Source organism: Saccopteryx bilineata, chromosome 7 (genome assembly GCF_036850765.1).
Source record: "Saccopteryx bilineata isolate mSacBil1 chromosome 7, mSacBil1_pri_phased_curated, whole genome shotgun sequence".
Lineage (NCBI taxonomy): Eukaryota > Metazoa > Chordata > Mammalia > Chiroptera > Emballonuridae > Saccopteryx > Saccopteryx bilineata.
The window spans coordinates 45,316,851-45,343,488 of NC_089496.1; the positions used below are offsets into that span (position 1 = coordinate 45,316,851).

Genomic DNA, 26,638 nt, shown 5'->3' on the forward strand with positions numbered 1-26,638 from the left:
TGCTATGTACCCACAATATAGTGATGGCACCTGTGGATTTCTCTAGTACTTCACCTGTACTCTCCCCTCCACCAAATACTTTGGAATTCGGCAGAGATCTATGTTTGCCCTTGGGGTTGTGTGATGGCTCTTATCTAATAGGCACACTCTGGCAGAAGAAGTCTGGACACTCACTGGAGTGTCTGATGCTGAGAAAAGGTCCTATAAAAATAACCAAAAAGAAAATAAACAAATAATAAAAAAAAGAAAAACAAAACAACCTCATAGGCACAATGAAAGATGTTTGCTTCAAGGCCCTGGCCGGTTGGCTCAGCGGTAGAGCATCGGCCTGGTGTGGGGGGGACCCGGGTTCGATTCCCGGCCAGGGCACACAGGAGAGGCGCCCATCTGCTTCTCCACCCCTCCCCCTCTCCTTCCTCTCTGTCTCTCTCTTCCCCTCCCGCAGCCAAGGCTCCATTGGAGCAAAGATGGCCCAGGCGCTGGGGATGGCTCCTTGGCCTCTGCCCCAGGCGCTAGAGTGGCTCTGGTCGCGGCAGAGCGACACCCCCTGCTGGGCAGAGTGTCGCCCCTGGTGGGCGTGCCAGGTGGATCCCGGTCGGGCGCATGTGGGAGTCTGTCTGACTGTCTCTCCCCGTTTCCAGTTTCAGAAAAATACAAAAAAAAAAAAAAAAAAAAAAAAAGATGTTTGCTTCAGTATGGTCTACAATACGGAAAGCTTGTAAATAGCCATCATGACAAAACAAAGGGCATTTTTCTGCAACTTCAATCTTATGAAGGACTTATTACATGGCCACTAAAAAAATAGTATGGGGGGAGAGGATTGAATGGTACAGTTGAAACTGTCAACACAATAAATTTTAAAAATAAACAGTAATTCTGAAGATAGAGCAACATGGAAAATGCTCACGAAATAGTTATATCAGGTTAGAATGCATGCCCTGATTATAACCTCATATAAATGTCTATTAAATTAGAATGGAACTCAAAAAAGCAAAAAGGAACACACAAAATATTGTGTTAGAATGGTAGGCTGTAAGTGATCCAACCCTTCCAAACCAGCTACCATTTTCAAAGCTTACTTCAGGATTTCCTTAATTTTAAAAAACAATTTGAATGTTTATACAACATATTCAATTTTTTTCAAAGCAGTCAAGAAAGAAGACTGAAGAAGCCACAGGAAAAAGAAATCAAGCTGTTCTGGTAGTCCTGGAGCTTACTGACGGCTGGTTGGGTCGCCTCAGATGCCAATGGTGATAGCTAATGAATCTGTTCAAGTCCTAAAAATTTTGGCTAAAATGCTCAAGCTAATCTCAAGAAAGGTCATTTTAAAAAGCAGGGGAGGGGGGAAGAAAGAGAGGGAGAGAGGACTTTTCCTGCCATATCTTGTGGTCTGGAATTTATGGTGGTAACTGTGAGTGTGGGAGTATGTTCGCATGTGTTTCTTTTTTCAAACATTATCAGCATGAGAACAACTAGAAATACGATGTAGCTTTTTCAGAAGAAGTCAAGACAGCTGTGACAGCTACAGGGTTTCATTTATAGACACCGACACTGCACATTTCAGCACATAACAGATTCAAAGGTTAAAATATGTACATATTGTTCTTCAGCATGAAATCTAAGCAAAGACCATGACTCCTGACAGTACCAAAATGCTGCTCTTCTTAGTTTTTCAAGCCATCTACTCCCAGCACAACTTGACCCATGATTTTTTCCCTTATAACACAAATAAGCAAACAAAAAGGCAAGCATCTAAAAAAAAAAAAAAAAAAGCTTTCATTCTATCTGCAGAATCCAAGATAAAAGTACAACTGGTTGGCAGCATTAAAGGAAGACCTGAACGTGTTTGTGTTTATTCAAGCTGTCTGATGCAGCGGAGATACATGTGTTTTCCTTAGAGCTGATATTAACACACATAAATGCCTATCACTCAAGCCTTCTGACATCTCAGAATTACTGCCTGAGATGAGGAAGGGCTGTGGATAACAACGGCCTTAAATTTCCCCAAATCTGACAACATTAAGTCTGGCGAGTGACTCCCCATTTGAGAAAGGTTGTCTTTATTTCTAGGTGACACATCTTTTTGGAGTATATTTGGCTATATTTGGTGAAGAGTTGATGAACACTTCTTGTTCTTTCCTCCTGACCCTCCCCCCCCCAAAAAAAAAACCCCTTGTATTTTATAAATCTTGAGCACATTAGAATTACGCGAAGTCGAAAGACTAATGAAAAACAAAAGAGAAAAACAAAGCCCCAAATCATAAATCCTCCCTGACACGGAGGCATTCCTCCCTTATCCCTAAAAGAAACGCATTCCCGCACATCTTGTTTGCATTTAACTTCTGAGGTCCGTCTTGTTCCGTCTCTAGAACAAGTCAGGCAGCGGGGGATAAAGATATGACTACATGAAGAAAAGCACATGTCCGCTGTGGCCGCCGCACAGACAAAAACAAGATGAGACAGAAAAATATTAACTGTCAAGTGACATGTCACTTGGATACACATGTTTCTGTCTTTTGTCACAAACGTTCAAGTGGAAAGCTACTGGAAGTGTCTGAAGTCTCCTTTCCCGGCTCTTGCAAAGCCAGGAGGAAGAATCGGGAAAAGCCCAAGCTCCCTGCGAACGGCCTAATGGCATTCCTTTTCAGTTCTAGAAGATTTGCAGAAAGAAAAAGTTTTAGACACAGGAACACCACACAATACGTTCACAACGCTACAAGACTCCTACGAACACAACACCAGCTTCCTCCGAGAAGGTGCCTTGCACAGATGTTGGGCTTGAGTCTAAGTTGGGAAGTGAGTCCTGTTTCTCTTGTATCCCCACCCAATCTCTCTTACACCAACCAGCCTTACAAGGTCTACAGTATTGTTATTACAAATACGGTAATGAAACCTCACTTTCTGAAGCCCAAAGCAGTGCAGAGGGAATCGGGGTGGTTCGGCCATGGAGGGAGGGGCAGAATGACTTACAGAACTCTTTTCCTGTCCCAAGTGCGGAAAACAGTTCCAGGTTGACCCTGGGCACGGTCTGTTCGTGGGGGAGGGAACTCCGGGAAGGCAGGGCACGGGTGGCGCACGGAATATGGCCATGCCTGTAATGAGATCAAGTCCTTAAGCTGCGTTATCCCTTTTCTGAGCCTCTGTAAATACGGAGGAGAGGCAGATGACACAGTCCGCCACAACCACTACTGGTGGCCAAGTTTCTCTCTGGTGAGAAAGCCAGGTTTCTTTTCTTGCCTTTCTACTAGTTGAAGCTTTTGAATAAACAAAATTCTTAGGAAACTCTCAAGGGATGGTCGTGATGGAAACCTGCTTGGAAAGTTCTTTCCAGGTCTCTATCCCGTTTAGAGGCCTGGGGTTCTGATCTGGTAACTTGCAAAGACACAGTACAAGCAGCAAAGATAAAGTGGTAACCTAACCTTCCAGAGGCGTTAAGTTCAGACAAGAAAAGTGACTGGGACAGCCACCAGGTCAACTGCGAGATGGTGCAGATGGTGTCGTTCCTTACACATCTAAGGAACTGGGCTTTCGAGGTCCGCATCAATTCTAACTGAAGAGGTTCAATAGGCCCAATGGCCATTTCTCATCATCATCTCTCACCTGAGACTTCTTTCTGCTCATTTTGAGAGGGAGAGACGGCAATGGGGGGGGCTAGACGGAGGGGCTGTTGGAAACACAGAGGAGCAGCAATCAGCCAGAACACACGTCTTTTTTCCGTGCTCTTACATCTGGTTCCATACCGTTCTAGTCTGTGATTTTCACAGACTAATCACAAACGGTACAAAGGAAGGAACAAGTCTGAACACATGACGGTCTTTATTCCTGGGAATCAGATGAATGTTTATCTAGTCAGTCATTCGGTTTTAAACAAGGGGCTCTATAATTTTATATGGATGATTTAATAATTGTTCTGTGAGGACTGAGGCTATACATCTGGGCTTCAATCTGGATCTCATATTCAGTACCCTTTTGGAAGGAATTCCAGAAGACATCTTGGCAAGTACATCCCTCCTTCCCGTGATGAAAAGATCTAGCACTGTTCTGTGTCATGACCCTGCTGTGGAACAAAAAGGTTCATCACACTGGCCACTCAAAAAAAACCTCACTATTTAATTGGCAAAAGTTTTAAAATGACAATCCTTAATGCCTGCAAGGAAATAGTAAAATGATATTCTTGGTCACCTCTGGTAAAGATGAAAATGACTATATCCTTTATGAAAATAACTTGACAATCAGTTTTATAATGTTCATACTTTTGAATCTCAGGTCTAGAAATATGTCAGAAGAATCACAGCACCATTTATAACAGTGAAAAATGAAAAATAATCCCATGACCAACTGGGAAATGGATAAATAAGTTCTATGCATTAATGCTGCCAAACGAATATTTTCAAAAACGGTTTCAAGACAAAAAATATAGTCTCGTTATGAAAAGCAGATGATGAAATTCGATGTATGGTATAATTGTGGAAAAATATGCACAGAAAAAACTAGAAGGAAATACCCGAAAATAGTAACTATGGTTAATTTTTTAGGGGGAAAGATTTAAGTATTTTCATTACCGTCTTTATTTTGCCAATGATATTACTTTTGTAAAGGGAAGAATTATTTTAATAAGACAAGAAATCATATAGATGAGAATTAGAATATGTATTTTGGTTGTTAATTGTTTTTTACAATTCTATTATACATCATCTGTATATCGTATTGTGTTTGCCACCCCCAGTCAAGTCTCCTTCTGTCACCATTTACCCCCCCCCATTTCCCTCTCCTACCTCCCCCCACCTGTTTACTATATTTCCCCATGTATAAGCGATCCCATGTATAAGACGCACCTTAATTTTGGGGCCCGAATTTTGAAGAAAAAAAAAAAAAGAATTACATAAAGTTATTGAACTCAAATTTTGTTCATCATAAAATTCATACAACTCCTCATCAGTGTCAAAACTCCCATCTATTAGCTTGTCCTCATCTGTGTCTGATGACGAATCACTGTCTTCAACAATGAGCGCAAAAACATGGGAAATACAAGTTAAAAAAAAAAATCTACAACCACTGATTAAGATGCACCCAGTTTTAAGACCCTAAATTTTTCGGAAAGAGTGTCTTACACATGGGGAAATATGGTCAGTTTTTCAAGATGGCGAAGGTTCAAAACAATCCTAATTCCCACTGGGGGTAAAGAATGACAAAACAAGACACTTAGACATCCTACACTGGAGCCCATTTCTGGAGGACGCTTTGGTGAAATATATCAAAATTTTCCTTCCGTCCATCTTTAGACTCAGTGATTCCCTGATGGAAATTTATCTTAAGGAAATAAGTAGACTATTGTGCAACATATGTAAAATGCCATTTCTTTCCATTTTTTTTAATTCCTATTATTTCAGAAATTTTATATAGCAAAAATAAAGAGCTACGATAGATTAAAAATAAATTGCCCTGAATACCACTGTACAACCGCTGGAATAACTGAACATAAAATGACTGACAGCCTGATCTGTGGTGGCGCAGTGGATAAAGTGTAGACCTGGAAATGCTGAGCTCGCCAGTTCGAAACCCTGGGCTTGCCTGGTCAAGGCACATATGGGAGTTGATGCTTCCTGCTCCTCCCCACCTTCTCTCTCTCTGTCTCTCTCCCTCTCTCTCTCCTTTCTAAAATGAATAAATAAAATAAAAATAAAATTAAAAAAAAAATGACTGACAACGCGGAGTGTTCGTGAGTGTGCAAACAGCGAGCAGTCCCGAGCCTCGCCTGCAGGAGAACCGTGTGGTCTGACCTCCTGCAGAACCCGTCTGGCTGCTTCTAACAGCTAAACACACACGATACTAGACCTCAGCAAGTCTGCTTCCAATAACAGACCAAAGAGAAATGAATACCGTGCCCACAAATTACTGGTACAAGAATATCCACAGGTTCTCTATGATAGCCAAACACCATGCACTGGAGAATGGATAAATTTGGTAATCTATAAAAATAGAATAAATACTACATAACAAAAACGAAACATGTACTAATACATGTGATGATAAGGATGACTCTACAAAACACATGTTGAGCAAGAACAAAAAACAACATAAAAGCCAGATACAAACGGGAATTAAATGGAAGACCACCTGAAGTTCCCGATTATTTTGCTTTGCTGTAAGCTGTTATTATTTCACACACAACAGAATGAGTCTTACAATTCACTGTTCACATAATAAACTTACTAACAGGTGGGAGAGATGATAGCCAGCGGCAAAGCTCTGTTATTTTGAAGACAGGAAAAAAAAAAAAAGAGGCTTATATTAGGTAGAATTCCAGAGCTGGGAACTAATTTTTTTTTTTTTTTTTTTTGTATTTGACATCTTTTGGGAACTATGAAAGTGTTGTGTGACCTAGGGGATCAGACATTGACTGCTTTACAATAGTTTTTCAAGTTTAAATGAAGATTTCTTTGGTAATTATACAGCGGTATGTGCACGCCCCACTGAAAACTCGATAGAGAATCAGAGCTGCGGCCTGACCGAGAGAAATCCACGCCGAAGACTAGAAATATATTTGTTTAAAGGGCAAATGAGCTAAGAGCATAATGTGCCTTTATGACTAAACGCATTCTGGCTTTGAGTTTTAAAAATTATGGCCGCTGTCTAGCAAAGATTAATGCAATACAGAACCAGCTTTTCATCATACCAGTTTGGCCCGAGAGAACTGTACATCACTGCGGCCGGTGGGTGCTGAGCACGACGACGAAAGGGGCAATAAAAGAGAGGGCGAGTGTTTGCACAGGCACCGCAAAGAGCGAGTCTGAGCAACCTCCCGGCTCATTTGCTCCAAACGAATCTGCCCCAATAATGAAAATATAAATCAACTTCGAACCAACACTGGACTCGCTTTCTCCTGGAAGTCTGCAGGACGGAGGCCCCTCTGCAGCTGACAGGCTGCTGAAGAGCGGGCACCATACGCTCTTTCTCGAGGGGAGGGCGGCTGACACCACTTAGCCTGTGCTGTGAGCCTTCGTCGGGCCAACGGCAAGCCTGGGCCGAACGTGATGTATGGAGGCGAGCACACAATTTGCCCAGGTGATGCCACCATGCTGTCTTAGAGCTAAGCTCTCTCAGCTGGAAAAAGACAGAGTCAGCCCAGTGAAGAAACGATGTCCACAGACACTGCTGAGGAGGCAGGGACGGTCCCAAAAGCCAGACCGGACTTCTGGCCTCGGCATGCTGGATTCTCTCTCATTAGAGAGCGGAGGGAGTTGGCAAGAACTGACCGTATGTCGGCCCCACGATCTGTAAATTACACGGGCACGTGGTGTCACCTAACCTTGCAGGGAGGTTTCAATGATACAAAGTGGGAGCCGCTAGGAAGGCCGCTCTGCAAACCCTGCTCGTGGGTGGAATATCCCAGGTCCGGCCTCCGCAACGCTGCAGAGCGAACGGCTCATCAAGGAAAATGCACCAGCTCGCATCCGACAAGGGGAAAAGGCCCCTGAAACGGGACGGACGTGCGGGCGACGGCCAGAGGCTAAACTGCCACCTGCGTAGGGCTGACGGAGAAGTCCTCCCCTCTTGTTTGATTTTATCGCCAACTAGAGATGGTGACATAAAACACAAGCCAGCACCTTCAATTATTCTAGTCAGGTAGCCCACGTGATCTACACGACCGACTGAAGGACTAGATGGGAGTCAATTCCAAGCTGTAGGTTTTTAGAGGCAATGTGTACAAGGCAAGGCGAGATAATGGCGTGGGGGGTTAGGAGACGGGGGCCCAGTCCTGGGCAAGCCTAGGTTCTGCGAGAAACCCTGCGACATCTTTTCATATCGCTATCCGGGTAATCCAGAAGAATGAGAGAACAGGGACATACAACCAAAAGATACAAGAGTTCAAATCCCAAGTCTGTCATTTAGTAGCTGTGTGAACTCGAGCAAGTCACTGAATTTCTCTGATCCTTGTAAAAATTAAAAAGATTAGATCAAGAGCCATCATCGTTTATGGTCGAATCATGGCTCAATGGAGAAAATGTGTGATTGGATAAGAAACTAGGATACTTCGAGTATTGTGAAAGTTCTTTGTAAAATAAAAAGGGTTATGATACACAGTTTTTATTATTTGCTTCTGCCGTGACCTACTCCACAGGGCACTAAGATGATGTGTTGGATGTGTGAGGTTCTTACAGAGAGCAAGGGAACAGGGCGGGGGAGGCACTATGACATGCAAGAAAAAGCAAAGACTTTGCAATTGTATAAATTTGGGTCTAAGCCCACGTTTAGAAGCTACTTAATAACTGACATCTGAGGTATTCTTAACTGGAGTCGGTGGATCCCAATGGGCCATGGGTAGAATGCAGAAGATCTGAACTTGGATAAAAAAAGAAATTTACATCTTTACTTTTGTTCACTTCTCACTAAAATGTAGCTTTTCTTTCAACTATGACTATAGGCAGCTAATCACAGTATTTTCATAGTGTCTATGACTTTGTACCCATAGAAGTCACAATACCATTGTAGCAGATGTCTAAATATTGTTTATACGTATCACTAATTTGATGTTACAGAAGCATTAACCTGGCACCTACCCTTTAATTTACAGCCTTAATAAGGAAGCACAAAGTACCGTACCACATAATTGTAATTTTAATATTTTGACAATTGTATTTTTAATACAATCGGTTTTCTTTGTAATCCTATATATTTTAGTTTATGAATTTTAAAACCTGATTTTGGGAAATAAGTCTACAGGCTTCACCAGCTCACCAATGGGGTCAAAGGGGTAGAGGCACTAAAAAGTTAAGCACACCATGACCTCCCCGGGAATTCACTCTCTTAGGTGTAAAAGGAGGGCAAGAGCCATTGTTCAGGGCCACTGCGAGATTACAGCTGTCACAGGAAAGTGTACTGCTCAGTGCCCTGCACACAGTAGGTGTTCAACAAAATCTAATCTGCGTAGAAAAGAAGAGGAGGAAAGTCATTTTCTGTATCACACATCTCCTTCCTCAATATGGCAATTTCAATAAACTTCAACCTCGGTCTTTTAAAGATTTCAGGTGAATGCTTTCTTCTGACTTAATGGTCTTGTCTGTTCGGGCTGGCTGGCCTCGTGTTGTCTGGAATGACGTGGCTGTGTGGCTGTCTTGCCTAAGTCCAGGCTGCTATTGCTGGAAACGAGAGATGCCCAGACCGGAGGTGAGGGTCTAGCCCGTGGCTGAGGACGGAGACTTCTTCCTGGAGATGCAGGGCTGACCGAGTGACACTGCTTTCAGCCAACAGGTAAGATCTTAGGCACGGTGTCAGCCATGAGAGCAGATTATTTAGAAACTGAAGACATGGAGCTGTTTCAAAGTGAGTGAAGGGCCCTTCAAAGGCAGGACTTGTATTTAGGCTCAGCATAATGAACCTCAATGTGAGTAGAGTAAGTTGTGTTTCAACTGGAGTCCCAGATCAACAGCCTCAGCACTATGAGGGCATCCTGCAAATGGGTGTGCGTGAGAGCTACGAAGGGAAGATTTATGGACGCCTTAATTAACTCCGAGGCGTTGCACATAAGGGGAAAAGGATAAATCACCTTGATTATCTGAGTTTCCTAATGAAATGAGAGGTGTAGCGCCTCGAGTCATTTTGCAAATGTGTATGGTGGTGGAGCAGGAGGCTCTCCAAGAGGTCCTCCCTTGTGTGAACATGCGCCACTGTGCACTACAACCCCTGGACTTGTCGGGTGTGAAGAGGCAGGAGCTAGAAAGATGTATACAACACAGGTGGGAGGGCAACAGGACATCCACACAAAGCTGTGGTCATTCTTCATACACTTATTCAAACGTTGATCAAGTGCCTAAGGTGTTCGAGGCACTGCTCTAGAAGCTGAGGGTACAGTGATAGCCAAGGTGACAAAGTCCTTGCCCCCATGGAGCTCACACACTCCAGGGAGACAGGCCCGCAGTAACAAAACACACTGTGATTTCGGGTGGGCGGTAAGCGCCAAGGAGGACACCAAAGCAGAGGAAGGGCACAGAGATGGGTGCTCAGCAAAGACCTTGCAGTGCGGGTGACACCGGGCCAGGTGCCAGAAGGAGGTGAGAAGGTGAACGGCATGAGTGCTGCTGGGATGAAGAGCGTCCCAGCGGTGGGACCAGCAAGGACAAGAACTGGGATCAGGATGAGCTGGGTGAGCTCCGGGAGCAGGAGCTGTGGTGGTGTGGGGGGTGAAGGTGGGGGGCGGGGGAGATGATGAGGCTGGCGAGGTGGGGGCGCCTGATCACAGAAGCCGTGTTGGCCATGGGAGGTACTTCCCTTTTATTCCAAGTGTGACAAGAAGCTTTTGGAGGGAGACACAATCTGATTTAGCGTCCACTAATGTAGAAATACAAGCAAAGAAATGCTGGCCCGTAGAACAAACCGGGATCAACCCCACTGCAGCACTGTTATTAGTGGCCGAGAATAACCACACACAAACGAATCTGGGAACAACCCGAATGTCCTCCGATCAGCAGAAGAATTGTTATAGATACCTTAGAACTGACGTAGCCATTCAAGAATGAGTTAGAGCTACCTCTTTGACCTAGAGAGACGTTCAAGAACAAAACAGAATGAGAAGTGTGTGTGTGTGTTACATATATACATGTATATATTTGTATGTTATACATTTCTTTTTCTCTCTCAATCTCACATTTTTATAAAGAACACGTTACAAATAACCAAACCCCTACATGAGCGCCTGCATGGGGGGGGGGGGGGGGAGGATGCAGATGGACACCCGCTATGATATCATCGCTGTGGTGTGACTAAACGGAGCCAGAGCAGAGGGCATCTGAGGCCACAGAGATGAGAGGTGGGCGAGGAGCACAGGCCATGTGCCGGCTTTGAGGGGGAGAGAAAATGAACAGGGACGAAAGACCCAGATGAACAGAGAGAGAGGAAGGAGTTGAGACTGAGCCCAGAGATGGGAAACACTGGGAACTGATACATTTAGCAAGGTTTTAACTTGGGATGGAAGGATGACAATCAGTCTTGAGCAGGGGCCCCCAAACTTTTTACACAGGGGGCCAGTTCACTGTCCCTCAGACTGTTGGAGGGCCGGACTATAAAAAAAACTATGAACAAATCCCCATGCACACTGCACATATCTTATTTTAAAGTAAAAAAAACAAAACGGGAACAAATACAATATTTAAAATAAAGAACAAGTAAATTTAAATCAACAAACTGACCAATATTTCAATGGGAACTATGCTCCTCTCACTGACCACCAATGAAAAGAGGTGCCCTTCCAGAAGTGCGGCGGGGGCCGGATAAATGGCCTCAGGGGGCCGCATGTGGCCCGCGGGCCGTAGTTTGGGGACCCCTGGTCTTGAGGGTCCAGCTGAGCCTGGAAAGGCCGTGTCTGTGGTGGGATGAATCAGACTGCTGGGCGACCCTCAGCAGCTAGCCTGAACAGAGGGACATAGGCTCTCCAGGTTGACAGGAGGTAATGAGGGAGCATGGGCGTGGGGACCAGGAGCTAACCTAAATTGGTAAATTCAAAGCAGTATCCAGCAACCAGCCTGAATGTGGAGGCAAGGAGGAATGGGCTGAGACCCTAGAAGTCTCAAGGCAAATGCAGCCAAAGGAGGCGGCGGCGATGGAGACCCCGATCAGCGGGCCGGCCACAGTTGGGAGATACTGAAAGGACAGCAGCTCCTGCTTCAAGTCCAGGAAACGGGTTTCTACCACGTGGGGGCGGGGAAGGAAATAGAAACCTAATTCTAGTTTCAGTATCATTGAATCTCTGCTGACCTGTAATAAGTTTGAAGATTTTGAAAACCAACAACAACAAAAACAAAAAATTAATGAAGCTTTGAAGTGAATTCCTAAAATGAAGATTAGTCATAAATACTGATGGGCGGAGAGAAGGAAGACTAAAAAAAAAAAGGCCTGATATTCTTTGAGTTGGATAAGCAACCTGTTTTAAAACAAGAATTGACCGAAGAACAGACGGTAGATGACAAAGGAGTTACTCAAGGGGGCCTAACGAGCAAATCCTACCAGCCAGCTCTGCCAAGACTCACCTCTTCTGCCACGTGGTTTACGGGAGCAGCACAGGCTAATTGTTGGAGCACGTCAAAATGTCACAGGAGGCTCTTTCCAGCTTCCCAGGGTCCCTTGCGTGTACATGGTTTTTGCAGAACACAATGAGCAAGCCAAATCAGGTTAGAGACGACCAGGGAAGCCTGGCAGGCAGCCACCTCTGCTTTGTTTCAGCCGATGTCCATAAAAACACAGGCTAAGAAGATGGTGGCACGACGTCTGGTGTTTGAGATCTAACAGCAAGCAACATGTTTACGGCACGCACTGGGCCACAGCCTCAGTCTGAGGCGGGGGCACACGGCAGAACTTCGGATCTGGCGGACGAAGGAGGGAAAGAGAAAGGCCTATCTTGTACTGTAATAAACATGACTGCTCTCCGAAGGCCACAGACAGGTGGTTTCAAGAAGAGACAGGAAGACAGAGAGAGACAGACAGAAAGACAAAGAGAGAGAAAGAAATCCCACTGCCTTTAGATTTTAAAAAATCAAATACTTCAGGCTTCTTTGTATAAAATCAAAGGCCAGCGCACACTTGGCTAATCACAGCATTTTAAGAGGCTATAACAGACTATAATCTGGCAAAAATGAGTCCAACTGAATCTGCAAGAGCGGGGGTTGGAAGGACTTAGGAGAGGTTTGGAGTGGGAATAAAAGTGGGAAGGAGGAAGAGAGGTTTCATTAAGCAGAGTTCACATTCTGGTAGGAGGACTGAAAAATAAAAAAGCATCCAGACTCATTCTATTTTCATTCAAAACAACCTCTTACTTTAGCATACTTCTCCTTTAAGTTCTTGAACACATTTATAATGACTTCTCTGAAGTCTATTTAAATCTAACATCTCTCATCTTAGGGGAAGGTCTCTATTGATTTTTTTCTTGTCCAAGGGTTAGTTTCCTGTTCCATATCTAGTCATTTTTCACCGTATATTAGACATTGTGTTATCTTATTCCTTCCTATGAGGACTCGTGATTTTTGTTCTAGCAGGTAGTCCAATTTCAGGCTAATCATGTAGGCCCTACATTTCTACATTATGAGGTCAAATCTGTGGAAAGCCCAACGTGTTTCCCAAGACCTTCGAATTTGTCAGGATTCACCTCCAAACTCTGTCTTCTCTTAAGATTTTATGGGGCCTTGGCTTTAGGTATTATCTGGGGGTTTCTAGAGCAGGCCACACTCTAGGACAAAGTCCTTATTTCTAATTTGAGGTCTTCCTGCTTTCTCAGTTGGATGATTAAGGAGTTAACAAGTTGTTTCCATGCTGGCTGAGCTAAAACACAATGCCCGCCAGCACCGCCTGGCCTCTGGTCTCACCGTTTCGTCCTTACCTCTGTTGCCACTGCCCTTTGGTAAGACTCAGCCTTACCCTGAGCAGGTGCAGCCCACCCTCACCATGGACTCAGGAAGGACCTCCATGCAAACTTTTATGGCCCCTTTCTGCCCAGCTGTCTCATCTCCAGTTCTCCTGTGCTACAGACGTCAGCAACTTGAGTTGCCCCAATTCTGACCTATGTCTGCTCAGCTCAGTGGGAGGAGCTCTCTAGCTCACTCTACTGAAATAAAGAAAATGCTTCAGAGAGGGAGCCAAGTGATTACAGGACTCGCCTCCCCTATTTCCTTTGTCTTGGGGGTCATAGTCTTGTTCTGAGCCTGAAAACCATCATCTCATCCAGCGGTTCAGCCGTTCATGGTAGAAGAACTGGTGATGTCCTTCCTTTAGTATATCTTTATGCTAAATTCCATATAAATGCTGAATAAAAGTTGTGTGACATTTCATTTCCAGCACAGCCCTCACAACGCACATGGAGAGTAGAAGCTCCTGGTTTCTCAGAGAAGTGGACCTTGAGTTGCTAGAATCACTCACTTATCACTTTCACACAAATTTACTCATTCATTCATTCATTCAATAAATATTTGTTGAGAGCCTACTATGTGTCAGACACTGTCTGAAGGTTGGGGACATAGTAGCGGGAGACAGGAAATGGCTCTGTCTCACGGAGTTTACTTCCTGGTGGGGACTGCGCTGGCCCTTCGCCAAAGCAATGCTCTCTCTGCAGTTGTTCCTCTCAGTATTGACTCTATAGAGAAAGGGGTGACAAGGGGTGACTTAGCATGAGTAGAATATAAAGAATAAAAAGACCTAGTTCTTATACAATACTCTGTCACAGCGCTGTTACATGTGCTTTCGACGCAGTAATTGATTTAATACAGTAAGGAAGGCATTACTAGAGATGAGGAAGCAGAGGCTGAGACTTGCCAACTTGCTCACATAGCTAGTGAACAGCAGGGTTAAGACCCAAAGCTAAGCAGGCTGACCCCCCGCTAAGCAATACTCTTAACCACAGCATTGCCCTCTTCTCGGCTTTGGTGTGTGTGTGGGGCGGGGGGATAAATAGTGACAGTCTCTAAGAAGAAGAAGAAAAGGAAGAAGAGGAAGAGGAAGAGGGAGAGGGAGAAGGAGAAGAGGAGCAAAAGAAAGAAAAGGCTTTATTTTTTTTTGTTTGTTTGTTTTTTCACTATGTCATCGTTTCTTTTTTTTTGTTTTGTTTTTTTGTTTTTTCACTATGGAAAAGGCTTTATTTTTAATAGAAGCCACCTAGGTGTCTGGGCAGTTGTGAGAAGCAAATGAATCATTATTAAAAGGCACAAAATAGTTGATTGAGTTAGCAGATAATGGCACAGTTTTGTCCTCCTCCTCCCCAGTGGACCATCTCAGAAATAAGCTAGCGTTCTGCATTTGAACCAGAGGAAGAACAGAAAGCTGTCCTGAATGAAAGGCTTCAAGGTTCCTTGGGGAAGCTGAGGATGTCGGTGGGAGTGGTCATTCTAGCAACACTCACTGGTATATGCAGAAGTAGTCCCATCAGAGGCAACCAGAGGAAAGCACTCAGGGGTCAGGTACATCAGAGAATTATATTATCCCTCCTGGAGACACAAAAAGCACATCAGCATAGGAGGGGATCTGATAAGTCTGGTGGTAAAGAAATCCATTCTACTTAGCTCAGGATTTCCCAAACTTAACTGACCAAAGAACTCTTGTAACTCAGTGCACACGGGTGTGTGTGACTGGTGAACAACCTTGGAATTACTGTTCTATGAAACCCACTTTAGAATTTGCTGTTTAACTTTAATGGCAAACACTAGGCTAAATAAAATTCCATTTTTAGAGGAGGTCAAATCTAACTACTACTGTGCTGAGCAGTGCAGAGAATTTGAGTAGAGCTCTAGTTTAGGTATAAAAGAATATTAGATTTTTATTAGGTAGTAAATGACAAGGATTGAGAGCAAGAAGGTACCAGTTTGTGCCTAGGCATACTATTCCTTTACTGATTAATTTTTAAAATATGTATATTATTTTGTATAAAGTTAATAATTTGGAAAGTTCAATTTATACTATTTTAATAAAAACGTTTTGTAGCCTGACCAGGCGGTGGCGCAGTGGATAGAGCGTCGGACTGGGATGCGGAGGACCCAGGTTTGAGACCTTGAGGTTGTCAGCTTGAGCGTGGGCTCATCTGGTTTGAGCAAAAGCTCATCAGCTTGGATCCAAGGTCGCTGGTTTGAGCAAGGGGTCACTCGGTCTGCTGTAGCCCCACAGTCAAGGCACATATGAGAAAAAAAATCAATGAACAACTAAAAAGTACCACAACAAAGAATTGATGCTTCTCATCTCTCTCCGTTCCTGTCTGTCTGTCCCTGTCTATCCCTCTGACTCTCTGTCTCTGTCAAAAAAAACCAACCAACCAACCAAACAAACAAAAAAACGTTTTGTAGGGAAAATAACCATGGCCATGTATGCTATTATATCTTTAAGTTATCTCAGTTACTCCTTTATGGAGACTCAGCTGGCTTCACTCCGCAGCTCACCTATCACCTGCCTATTTGATGAGATGTGATGGATACAGTGGCTGGTGTGCTCACTGGGCCCCGCCCTCTCTTTCCTCCTGAGAGCAGATGCTAAGATGTCCTTTCCCACTAGAGCCGAGGCCTGCTAAGCTAGGATGTGCTTTGCATGCTCATTTCCTGGTGGCAGCCTATCATTTAGGAGTTATTGGTCACGACTCTTATAACATTTTTAGCTTCTGCCGTCCCTTACTGTTTCATTTTATTAGGTTGCTGCCCTCCAATCATCTACAGCATGGTCTTTATTTTTGCCTGTGTTCCCTTGGACCAGCTGTCCTACCCTATTTTTCCAACATAAGTTTTCCAAATTCTCCTCTTACTTTTCTAAACTAGTACTTGACAGGTCAGGCTGTCCAGTGATTAGGAATAGATCCTGGAGCCTGACAGGGCAGGCTTGAACCCCACTCTTCCCTGTTCTACCAGCCCAGGAAAACTATGGAGACTTATTTGACGTCTAAGTCTCACCGCCTGCCCCTGAAAAATGGAGATCATCCCCGTCCCTCCTTCACAGGGTTAAGTGAAATGGCAACGTAAGAAGTGCTTAGCATAGACTAGTACCAGGCATAAAACTGTTATTTTTCGCTCTTTTGTAGTGGTATTTCTTCAATATTCTCTCATTCAGAATCTTCTAGCTTTTCTTCTTGTCCTTTATACTTTATTTTCCAGGTGTGTATTACACAGACTAAGCAATTAAGTTTCCCATTACAAAGACTTGTCATTGTTCCTCATGTCACAAAATTGATAAAACTTCCTCCTCTTAAAATTAATATCCATCTTTTACTCGGCAGAACTGTTCCCACAACCTTCACTAAGTCAGTCTCACCCAAGCTCATAAAACCATTTCTATCTTAAAATCTGCTCAGGTATTGTAACAGATTTTTAAATTTTGTTTTATTGATTTTAGAGAGGAAGGTAGGGGGGGAGAGAAAAGGGAGACGGGGTAAGGGAGAGAGAGAGAGAGAGAGACCTTGATCTGTTCCTGTATGTGCCCTGACCTGGGATCAAACCAGCAAACTTCGCATATCGGGTCAATGCTTTAACCAACTGTCTATCTGGCCAGGGCTTGTAACAGCCCTGATTTTAAAAGAATTAAAGATTTGTTCTTCACATTATGTTCAAGAGGGTGAAGAAATATCAAGCAGACATAAAGGTTCCAGTTTCTACTTAATTGTTTTCTTTTTATAATTAAAAAAGCTAGTTCCATTTTAAAGATCCCAACGCCTTTGATTTCAGTTAATTGCCAAAGAAAGTTCCATCTCAATTTTGAAATTCCCAAAAGTACATTGGACTTGAACAAATAAGACATATGAGCAAAGAAATATTCATTCTTCTCCTGCCCTCACTGCTCAGCAAAATTAGACTATTTTCCTCTGACGTTTCAGGGGAAAAAATCTTTTATTTGTTCCACTGTGGTTTTTTTCTTTTCTTTTCTTTTTTTTTTTTTTTTGTATTTTTCTGAAGCTGGAAACGGGGAGAGACAGTCAGACAGACTCCTGCATGCGCCCGACCGGGATCCACCCGGCACGCCCACCAGGGGCGATGCTCTGCCCACCAGGGGGCAATGCTCTGCCCCGACCAGAGCCACTCTAGCGCCTGAGGCAGAGGCCAAGGAGCCATCCCCAGCGCCCGTGCCATCTTTGCTCCAATGGAGCCTTGGCTGTGGGAGGGGAAGAGAGAGACAGAGAGGAAGGAGGGGGGGTGGAGAAGCAAATGGGCCCTTCTCCTATGTGCCCTGGCCAGGAATCGAACCTGGGTCCTCCACACGCCAGGCCGACGCTCTACCGCTGAGCCAACCGGTCAGGGCCCACTGTGTGTTTTTTTAGACAGCACTCTTTCCCGCTGTAGTCAGGGTACTGCCGAGGAGCCGACTTCCTTCCGCATGACCTCACCCACGTCAGTCTCTTCTGGAGTCTCTCATGGGACTTTCACTGTGGCCCCTCAGGCTCCTCTTAGCACCGTTCCCCACGGCCAGACTTGGCTTCCTCCTTGCTGCCGTCCATTGCTCTGCCCTCTTTCCTTTACTAGGCATTTATTCACCATCTACAAACAAACATCCAGCGTGTCTACTATGTGTTAGGTACTGTGTCACGAATGTGGTGCTGTCCAGAACGGGATCCCGAGTGCAGAGGGTTGTTAGTAACCTGGGCGACCTGCCACACAGTCCCTCTCTTCCCCTAAAAATCACTAGTAAATCATCGATCCCCTACTTGCGTTTACTTCTCTATCAGCGAGGATGCCACGGGATGAGTTCTCTATTTCCTCAGGCCTCCAAATATTGATACATCATGGGTCTGCTTCAAAACCGGTTTTCTCCAGATCCAAATTCTCGGTTATGGCAAGTACAGAAGACGGAGGAACCCACCAAATGGACGTCTTGTGGAGAGAAAAGAAAAGCCAGAGCCTTCTGTGGGACACCTGGCCCGCCTTCCAACAGCACCGTCAATGAAAGGGACTGAGCTAGATTAAAAGAGGGACAAAACAGCCAGGTACAATGACTGTCCTGGATTGGGTGCGGAATGAGACAGACAACAATACAGGATGTATTCAGATTATCCGGGAAAATCTAAATAGGATCTGAGTTAGGCACGGACTGGATTCAAGTGTACTGAAATGGAGAAGCAGAGCTCAAAGACTAAAGAGCAGGTTGCAACACTCAGCTTTTGGTTAAAAATTATGCATTTTGGCCCTGGCCAGTTGGCTCAGTGGTAGAGCGTCGGCCTGGCATGCGGAAGTCCCGGGTTCGATTCCCGGCCAGGGCACACAGGAGAGGCATCCATCTGCTTCTCCACCCCTCCCCCTCTCCTTCCTCTCTGTCTCTCTCTTCCCCTCCCGCAGCCGAGGCTCCATTGGAGCAAAAGATGGCCCGGGTGCTGAGGATGGCTCTGTGGCCTCTGCCTCAGGCGCTAGAATGGCTCTGGTCGCGACAGAGAGACGCCCCGGATGGGCAGAGCATCGCCCCCTGGTGGGCGTGCCAGGTGGATCCCGGTCGGGCGCATGCGGGAGTCTGTCTGACTGCCTCCCCGTTTCTAGCTTTGGAAAAATCCAAAAAAAAAAATTATGCATTTTTTTTTAAGGTAACCTAAAAAAATGTGTGTTGAGGTGTTACCAGTAGTGATATCCAGATGGTAGGAATGTGATGTTTTCATTAAAAAAATTTTTTGATTATACTTTCTAATTTTCTACAATGTCTCCATACAGATGTGATAATAAAGAGGTTATTTTAAAAAGTGACTCATTTTCTCCCAGAAGACTGAGCCAAGAAATTTCACAAGTGCCGATGATACCAACGCTCTAGGATTTGGACGTGTTCCACTTGATTCGAGTTCTCTGGTGGTGTTTTTGTCTGTGGCCCTTGTCCCTACTCATTTTCTTTTGCAGTCCCAAATCAGACCTGGCAGAATATTTATTTCTTTAGTGAGCGTAACACCTGTGTAATAATGGATCCTTGCTGCTAACATGGCTGACAATATAAGCAGGATAAATGAATACAACAACCTCCGACTCTTATTAGAATAAGGCTTAGCATCACACGGATTTGCATATACCTAGGTAACATTTTACCTAAAACACAATAGCCCTAAAAAGTCCTATTCAATGCCACAATTAATCTATAAGCCTATTGATCCCAGGCCTCCACACTAGTAGGCTAATTAACATTCATATAATTCTAATGTATAATGAAAGACTTTTCAAAACCTATGCTAATCACTGGAAATAACACAGGTTTTTTTGAGAAGTCCAGGAAAGCACATACATCTTTATTTGCATCTGACGGGATTTCCAAGGTGTTCTGCTCTAAGCATCTCAAAAACGATGGGTAATGATAAATAGATATTTTTTTCCTCACTTTCAGGGAAGGTTGATAAATAGGAAATCCAAAGGAGATATGCAAATAGATGTTTATGTTAATGAATCCTTCTAAAAACACACTTCATAAAAGAAATTAAAACAGCACAGGCACCTCCGATTCAAAGTTCTCTCTAGACAAGACTGAAGTTAAGTTTTCTAAAAAGGCATTAAAATGAAACAGGACAGATAATTCATTCCCAGCTGTCCACTTCAGATCCTGAGCCTCAGCTCTGGTACCAACAGACTGAAAACATTCCTAGTCGTATATAAAAAAGGGGACAGTCAACAGAAATTCATGCAATGAATTATGAGCAGAGAGTTTTTCGTTCTCATTAAAAACCAGTTTTGCTTCTGCTTTGCTTTTCTCTCTTCAGGGGTGTGCATTTTCTAAACGTAAGTTCATTTCAGGTTCTCTCCAAAAAATCACTGTCTCCTTAATTATTTGAGTTGGCTGAAACGCCAAGTCCCCTTTTAGTCCTGAGAGATCAAGTTCTAACTGTTTTCTCAACTTGCTCTCACACGCTCGCTCGCAGTAAAATCTCATGCTACTCTACACAGACGGGTCAGCTGCTGTGCGCCTTTTTACTAAAAGATGAGCTGCTACCAAATAACCTTCTGATATTAAGTTATTTCAATGTTTTATTTATTCTGCTATATTCTGATATTCTAACAAGGTTTGGAATTCATATAATACCTCTTCACCTCAGCGTTTAAAAGTTTCACTCAAACATAAATCCAGTAATCTCCTGAACTGCCCTATGGAGTCCAAAGAGCATATTCTCATTCTGCATACAAACTACTTCCAGAGTGAGCATATAAATCAGTCATGTTTTCAACCGTATGCACAAAGAACTATCCCCAGTACATCACCCCAAGAGAGAAACAAGAAAGTTCCATATAAAGGTTGATTTTCAATAATCCCCTGTAAATATTTGAGAACTGAAAACATTTTTTCTGCTCGGTTAAAAAGACACATTTAAAAAATAACCATGTGGCAGATAGGAGGTTGCTATAAATTCTGAAAATGGCTTACCTATTAATGTAACTGAGGGCAACATAGGTTGGCTGCTGTAATTCTTGTTTTTCTAAAACACGTGGGTCTGTATCTGTAATAAAAACACAATTATGATTTTTAAGCTTTTGCATCAGAATATACGAGCCTACCTAACATGAAGTAATAGAGGCTAAATAGAGAAAAAGATTAATTTAGTATACCTCTTTTTTAAAGAACTCAAGTCAGCACAGCAAAATCATTTTGTTCACTCATTCATAAATAACAAGATATTGCATTACTTTTCAAGGGAATTCCAAACATCAACAGTGATAAAATGTCCATCTGTCACACAAACTCTTGCACAATCCCCCTCATAAATATTGGTTTTCACTGCTTATAGTTACAATGTTGGCATGGTTTTTGGTGGTTAATCGGCCTAAGAAAGAAAGTCTCTGTTAATTATGCTCATTTCAATGCTGGAACAAATTAGTTGCCATTGGAAAGCGCCATCAATTTGAAAATCTTGCAGAGTATTGTTCGTTTCCGCTGAACACTTTTCTGGGTTGGGATCCACGTTCTGGAGGGCAGCTCTTCTTTTTCACTGTACAAGGAGTTTATTGTCACTTTTCTAGACTGTCAATCAGAAATTCTCATACTGGTTCGGAATCCACCACATTCATCAGAGGGGTTTTTCCTCTCCAAGAGACAGAATTCAACACCATAGCAACCTTCTGTAAGGTTGCTTCTCCAACATAGTACCCCCCAAAAAAAACCCACACTTTTCACAACTAGAAACGTATTCAAGCTTTTCATGTAGTGACATGACTGTGCTAAATATGCAAGAGCAATGTTTATGTAATAAGACCGGAGGAGGCAGAGCACGTTTTTGTTTTCTTAGAAAAAGGTTCAGACCTTTCAAACAGATTTCTTTTCATTACAACCTCGCTTAAAACCATCTCATTATTAGCACTCTTCCAGCTGCGCTTGGCAGTCCCATTTTCTTTGATGGAATGACAGATGCTTCCAGGACCTTCGGAGAGGAAGTGTTAACTGCAGGCGGTAGATGTAGGATCCACCCTCTCAACTCCAGAATGCATTTAACAGGAGACGGGGTAGGGGCGCAGACACATGGGGTAGAGCGCGGTGGCTAAAACAGCACAAAAATTCAGTTTACAAGACTTCCAACTCCCAGACTAAAACTGGACAGTAGTAGCAATTTCTTCTTGATGTGTTAATAATCTCGGGTTCATTCCATCGCTTTTCCTGTGCCAAGAATGTCACAGACATCCTACTCAAGAAACCCCGCTTCCTGGGTCTTTGCCACTGCAGGATCTTGAAAGCCTACTTCTGAAACAGGAGACATTCTCTGAATGGCTCCATCAAGTCAAGAGTTTGACAGCACAAGAGAGAATAGATGATGAGTCAGCATTTCCTCCCCCTCCTCCAATGATGACACTGCAATCGGGACTGTCGGTCATGGGCCTACGATGACAACCTGTGGTCCTCTAAATACATGGAAACCACTTTAGAGGGACACCTAGTGTTGCGATCTAAGTTTGCTATAACCCCAAAGTATATCCATGTTTCTGAGGTGCTCTGTGCACCTCACTTCCGTTTCCTGGAGAAGAGTCAGTTCTGCTCACTGGGGAAGGTGTTTTGTCCCCAACAGGGTGCACTGGGATGCTGGACAGGCCACGTGAGCCAATGGTGACTGACAGGCCGGTCCTGCCAGGTCTTTCTAGATGCTTAATAAAGTGCGACACAAGAGGTTGGAGACAAAAACCATGAAAAGAAAGGAAGATGAGAAAGAACAAGGCGATGATTGTAAATGGCATGTGGAAAATGTCTCAAGAACGCACAAAACCACTTTGCTTCAAGTCTAGGGATCGATGATTGAGATGCTTGGCTCTCGAGACGGGCGCCCGCACCTGATCCACTAACACTCGTTCCTTCACAGAGACACCTGGGGCTTGACGACATCAGATATATTATTCTTTATGATGACATCAGGTATATTATTCTGTATGAAGACATCAGGTGTATTATTCTGTATGACGGTATCAGGTATATTATTCTGTATGACGACATCAGGTGTATTATTCTGTATGACGACATCAGGTGTATTATTCTGTATGACGACATCAGGTGTATTATTCTGTATGAAGACATCAGATGTATTATTCTGTATGACGGCACCAGGTATATTATTCCGAAAGACAGGAATGTCGTTCCGAGTCTAAAATGTGTGTATAAAGGAGAAAAGAGTCAAGAGGCCAATAAAAATTTTTATGTCTTCCACTTTTGCCTTTATTTTTGTAACTGATGCTCAATTTGACAGCATTCCCACAAATATCTTCTCATGCTTTCCTTTTTTTCCAAATGACATGATTTCTGAAATATTTTAAATACTACCTTGACTGTTTCATTTTTCTTTTATTAGAGCAGATGTGTACACACATACACATACACACACCACAATTTGCATTACTCTTCTTCCTAATCCAGAACCTCTATGGAGAAGTGGAAGAAAATATCACATAATATAAAATTTTACAGTTCTGACGCATCAAAAACAAACAAACAAACAAAAAAGGCACTGGCCACTGACATTCACACAAGCTGCGTCTTGTGATATTGTTTCACAAATAATCTGGAATGTCTGCATCCTATTTGCAAAACAAGGTTCCGAAATACTTTCCTGACTTTGTTTCAGCACCTTCCACTACCTCTGCTAGACTTAGCTCATATGCCCTGAAATGGACTTCCAGAAGTTTCTAAATGCCACCCCTTCCAAGATAAAAAGACCATTGTGGAAGCATCTCACACCAGGGGGAGTCTCCTCTTTTTTCTAGAATGTACACTCTGGTAACTGACAGGAGAGCGGGACTTCCAGACAGATGTCCTCCGGGCCCCCAAGCAGCTTTTCCAGATTAGATGTGTCCTCGGACATCCATTCAAGCTTCACGTTCCTAAAACAAAACTGGGCACTTGGTGCCCACAGACCAGGAGTGGCCTGCACGGTGCGCCCGGAGGGTCAGCCCCAACCCCGCCACCCACTTCCTGGCTGGCTGGTGTGCGGTGACCATGACTCACCATTTTATGGATTTAACGACACCGCGGAGCACTTCACAGTCAGTGGAAATATAAGGGCCGCCTTCATTATTTCTCCCTTCCTGACAGAAAAGTAACTGTCTGCAGCTAAAAACTCACTACAGGAAAGGATTACAGCTACCGGAGACTAGGATGTTCACAGCAGGACGATGACACACTCCCCCGAAGATAGAATGTCCCTCATCGGCGCACACCGGTGAGAAGAACACTACCCACTGGATAGTACTGCCTTCAATAAAAAGAACACCCATCTGCCACGGGCCACACCAATGAGAACCCCGACGTGAGCTGCTACAACCGTCGTACACCACCTCCCAGATATTTCTCTGGCCTGTTTATGACGCCAACGAAAATACGAAACTGGAGCATTGGCTGCCATTGCCCAAAGAGATCATCCCCCTCAGTGACTGGTCCATGGGGTAGAAACACGTGAGTTTGCACAGCCACGAGATGCTCCTTAGGTGATTGGCCAGAAGGTAATGTTTCCATCGTGTGGCTGTAGACAGCCACGTCCACTCCTCGACCACTTTTGTATCACTAAGAAGAGACGGAAAGAAAGATGCAACACCCAGACTTTTTCAGCAGGGCCAAAAAAAAAAAAAAAAATCAACCACTGAGATTACATTTTTTTGCCTCATACTACCTCTGGCACGCTCACAGGGTTCAAGTGGACCGAGAGCTAAGAGAAGTCAAATATTAGAATGTATTTGAAAATACCCAAGCGATAACATCTGAGCTTACTTGAAAATTTCTACAACACAGCATCCTGCTGAGGATGAGAGTCCTTCCTGTAGAGCTCTGCCTCTTCTCTCGTCCCTGCCTCGGGGTAATAATAGCTAAGACACCAGCTACACTCAGTAAGGACCGGGCACGGGCACCAAGCGGAAGCCTTCCATAGCGCCCGGTAGGACTCAAGTGGCAAAGAAAAAAGGGAGGCAGGTGTCAGAAATAAGGCAGGTACAACATTCAGACCCTTCTCAATAGGAACTGGAATTGCAGCGTGGCCAAAGAGGGCAAACAGCACAGACCAACTTTCTTGTTCAACCAGGAAGGCCATGTTCGTCAACTGGCTTTGGGAACCAGTGGCAACTGAGCATCTGAATTCGTGACACATGTAGAGCCTTTCGTGCTATCTTCAAGCCTACATCAAAATGCTATCAAGGCTGTTTACTGGCTTAACTAGGCTGATGCGCTCATGGGCTTTGGCTAGTCTGCATTGCCGGGTTGCTATATACATGAGACTCCGTAGAACACAGTCAAGCCAGGGGTAGTATCTCTCAGCACTAATGAGGTCTCCATCAGTAGTGAGCTAGTCTCGGGCTGGGAGGCAGCAGCGAGGGGAAGACATGATGTCATGCACCCTGCTGCAAATCTTCGATCTTCCCAAGGCCAGACTCTTTCCATAGAGTGCACAGCAACCGTGGGAGGCCTGAGAGGACGTGGGTGGGGAGCAGCTGGGCAGTTTACAGCGCTGCGAGACCCTGGAGAGGCGGCAGCCACCCAGCCAGCGGAGTGATTCTGAAGAGCTGGGCTGGACACAGCCCTTTCCTTTGGACGCACTCGGTAATAATGACTGGGTGCGGTCTGGTCCCAGTCCTCCCCCGACGGTCAAATTCCTAAAGCCACAGAATTTCAGTTTATGCAGCACAGCCTTCCACAAGGCCCCTCCCCTTTTCTCTGCTGGCCCCGGTCCTGGGCGTGCATGTCCAGAGAGGTGTTCCCTGGGCACAGCCTCTCCCCTCTCCCCACTTCTCAGAGGGGAAGGGCTGTCTCAGCTTCTCCGTTCTCTCCCACACTCAGGGCCCAGGGCTAGGAGGTGCACAGCAGCTACTGAGCGGATATACAAAGTCATTTTATGATGAACAAATGAGAGACTTTTGGTCAAATATGGCAGATGGCTCAAGGGCGCTTGTCTCCCATCTAAGTTCCCATTGAAATAGAAATAGAGGAATAAACTCCCTGAGATAGAAGGGGAGACCAGCAGCAGATGAGTGATTTCAACCAGTGCTTTGACAGATGGGAACCCCACTCAGGAGTGGCAGTGTGTAGGGGAAGCTATTGCCTCAAGCGCCTGCAGCAGGGGGGACCCTGATGAATGGGCAAACCTGCCGCCGAAGCCTGGAGCGGCCCTGGCCTTGGAGGGGCCCCGTCTGGCAACAGGCAAGAAAAGGAAGGGTCAGGGCTGAAAACAAAAGGATTGTTGAAAAGGTCGATTAGCCAGAAACACTGAGTCAGGGGACCAAGCCCAGCTGAGGGGGGCGGGGAGCATACAGGCATATCTCATATTTGTTGCTCTTCACAGATTTTTTTTTTTTACACGTAATCTGAAGGCAAGACCTTCCAGCAGCAAAAAGATTACCGCTCACTTTATTGCGATACTCCTTTTATTGCGGTGGTCTGGAACGGAACCCTTGACATCTCCCGAGGTCTGCCTGTCCGGCGCTGAAAACGGGGGTGGGGGGGATTAAAAGTGGAAATAGGCCTACTCCACGGTTCCCAAGAACACTGGCAGCTGGTCAGGAAGATTCCTCTCTGATTAAGTTAAGTGGGCTCAGAGAAGAGACTTCCAGATGCGGACATCTGGCCATTCCCTAATTAAATGATTTCCCTCCAGCTAAGTCCACGGTCAACAAGCCCCATCCATGCCTCCATCCAGAGCCTCTCATCAGCTTTTTATTGGCCTCGGTCTTAAATGTGAGCCAAGAACAGTCAAAGGAATGATCATTAGACATTTGAGGAGAAG

The 26,638-nt window shown here is 44.5% G+C and overlaps 1 protein-coding gene and 1 non-coding gene across 2 annotated transcripts in view; one reads left to right on the top strand and one right to left on the bottom strand.

The window, feature by feature from the left end:
• The window catches only part of JAZF1 (JAZF zinc finger 1), a 326,805-nt gene that overhangs the window by 112,069 nt on the left and 188,098 nt on the right, over nt 1-26,638 (bottom strand). The window contains exon 2 of the mRNA XM_066239967.1: nt 20,824-20,896. Within this exon, the coding sequence (XP_066096064.1) occupies nt 20,824-20,896 (73 nt within the window). The remainder of the gene's footprint in view (nt 1-20,823; nt 20,897-26,638) is intronic.
• On the top strand, nt 18,625-18,700 carry TRNAA-GGC (transfer RNA alanine (anticodon GGC)). The gene has a single exon. It is a non-coding gene; the product is annotated as a tRNA-Ala (tRNA).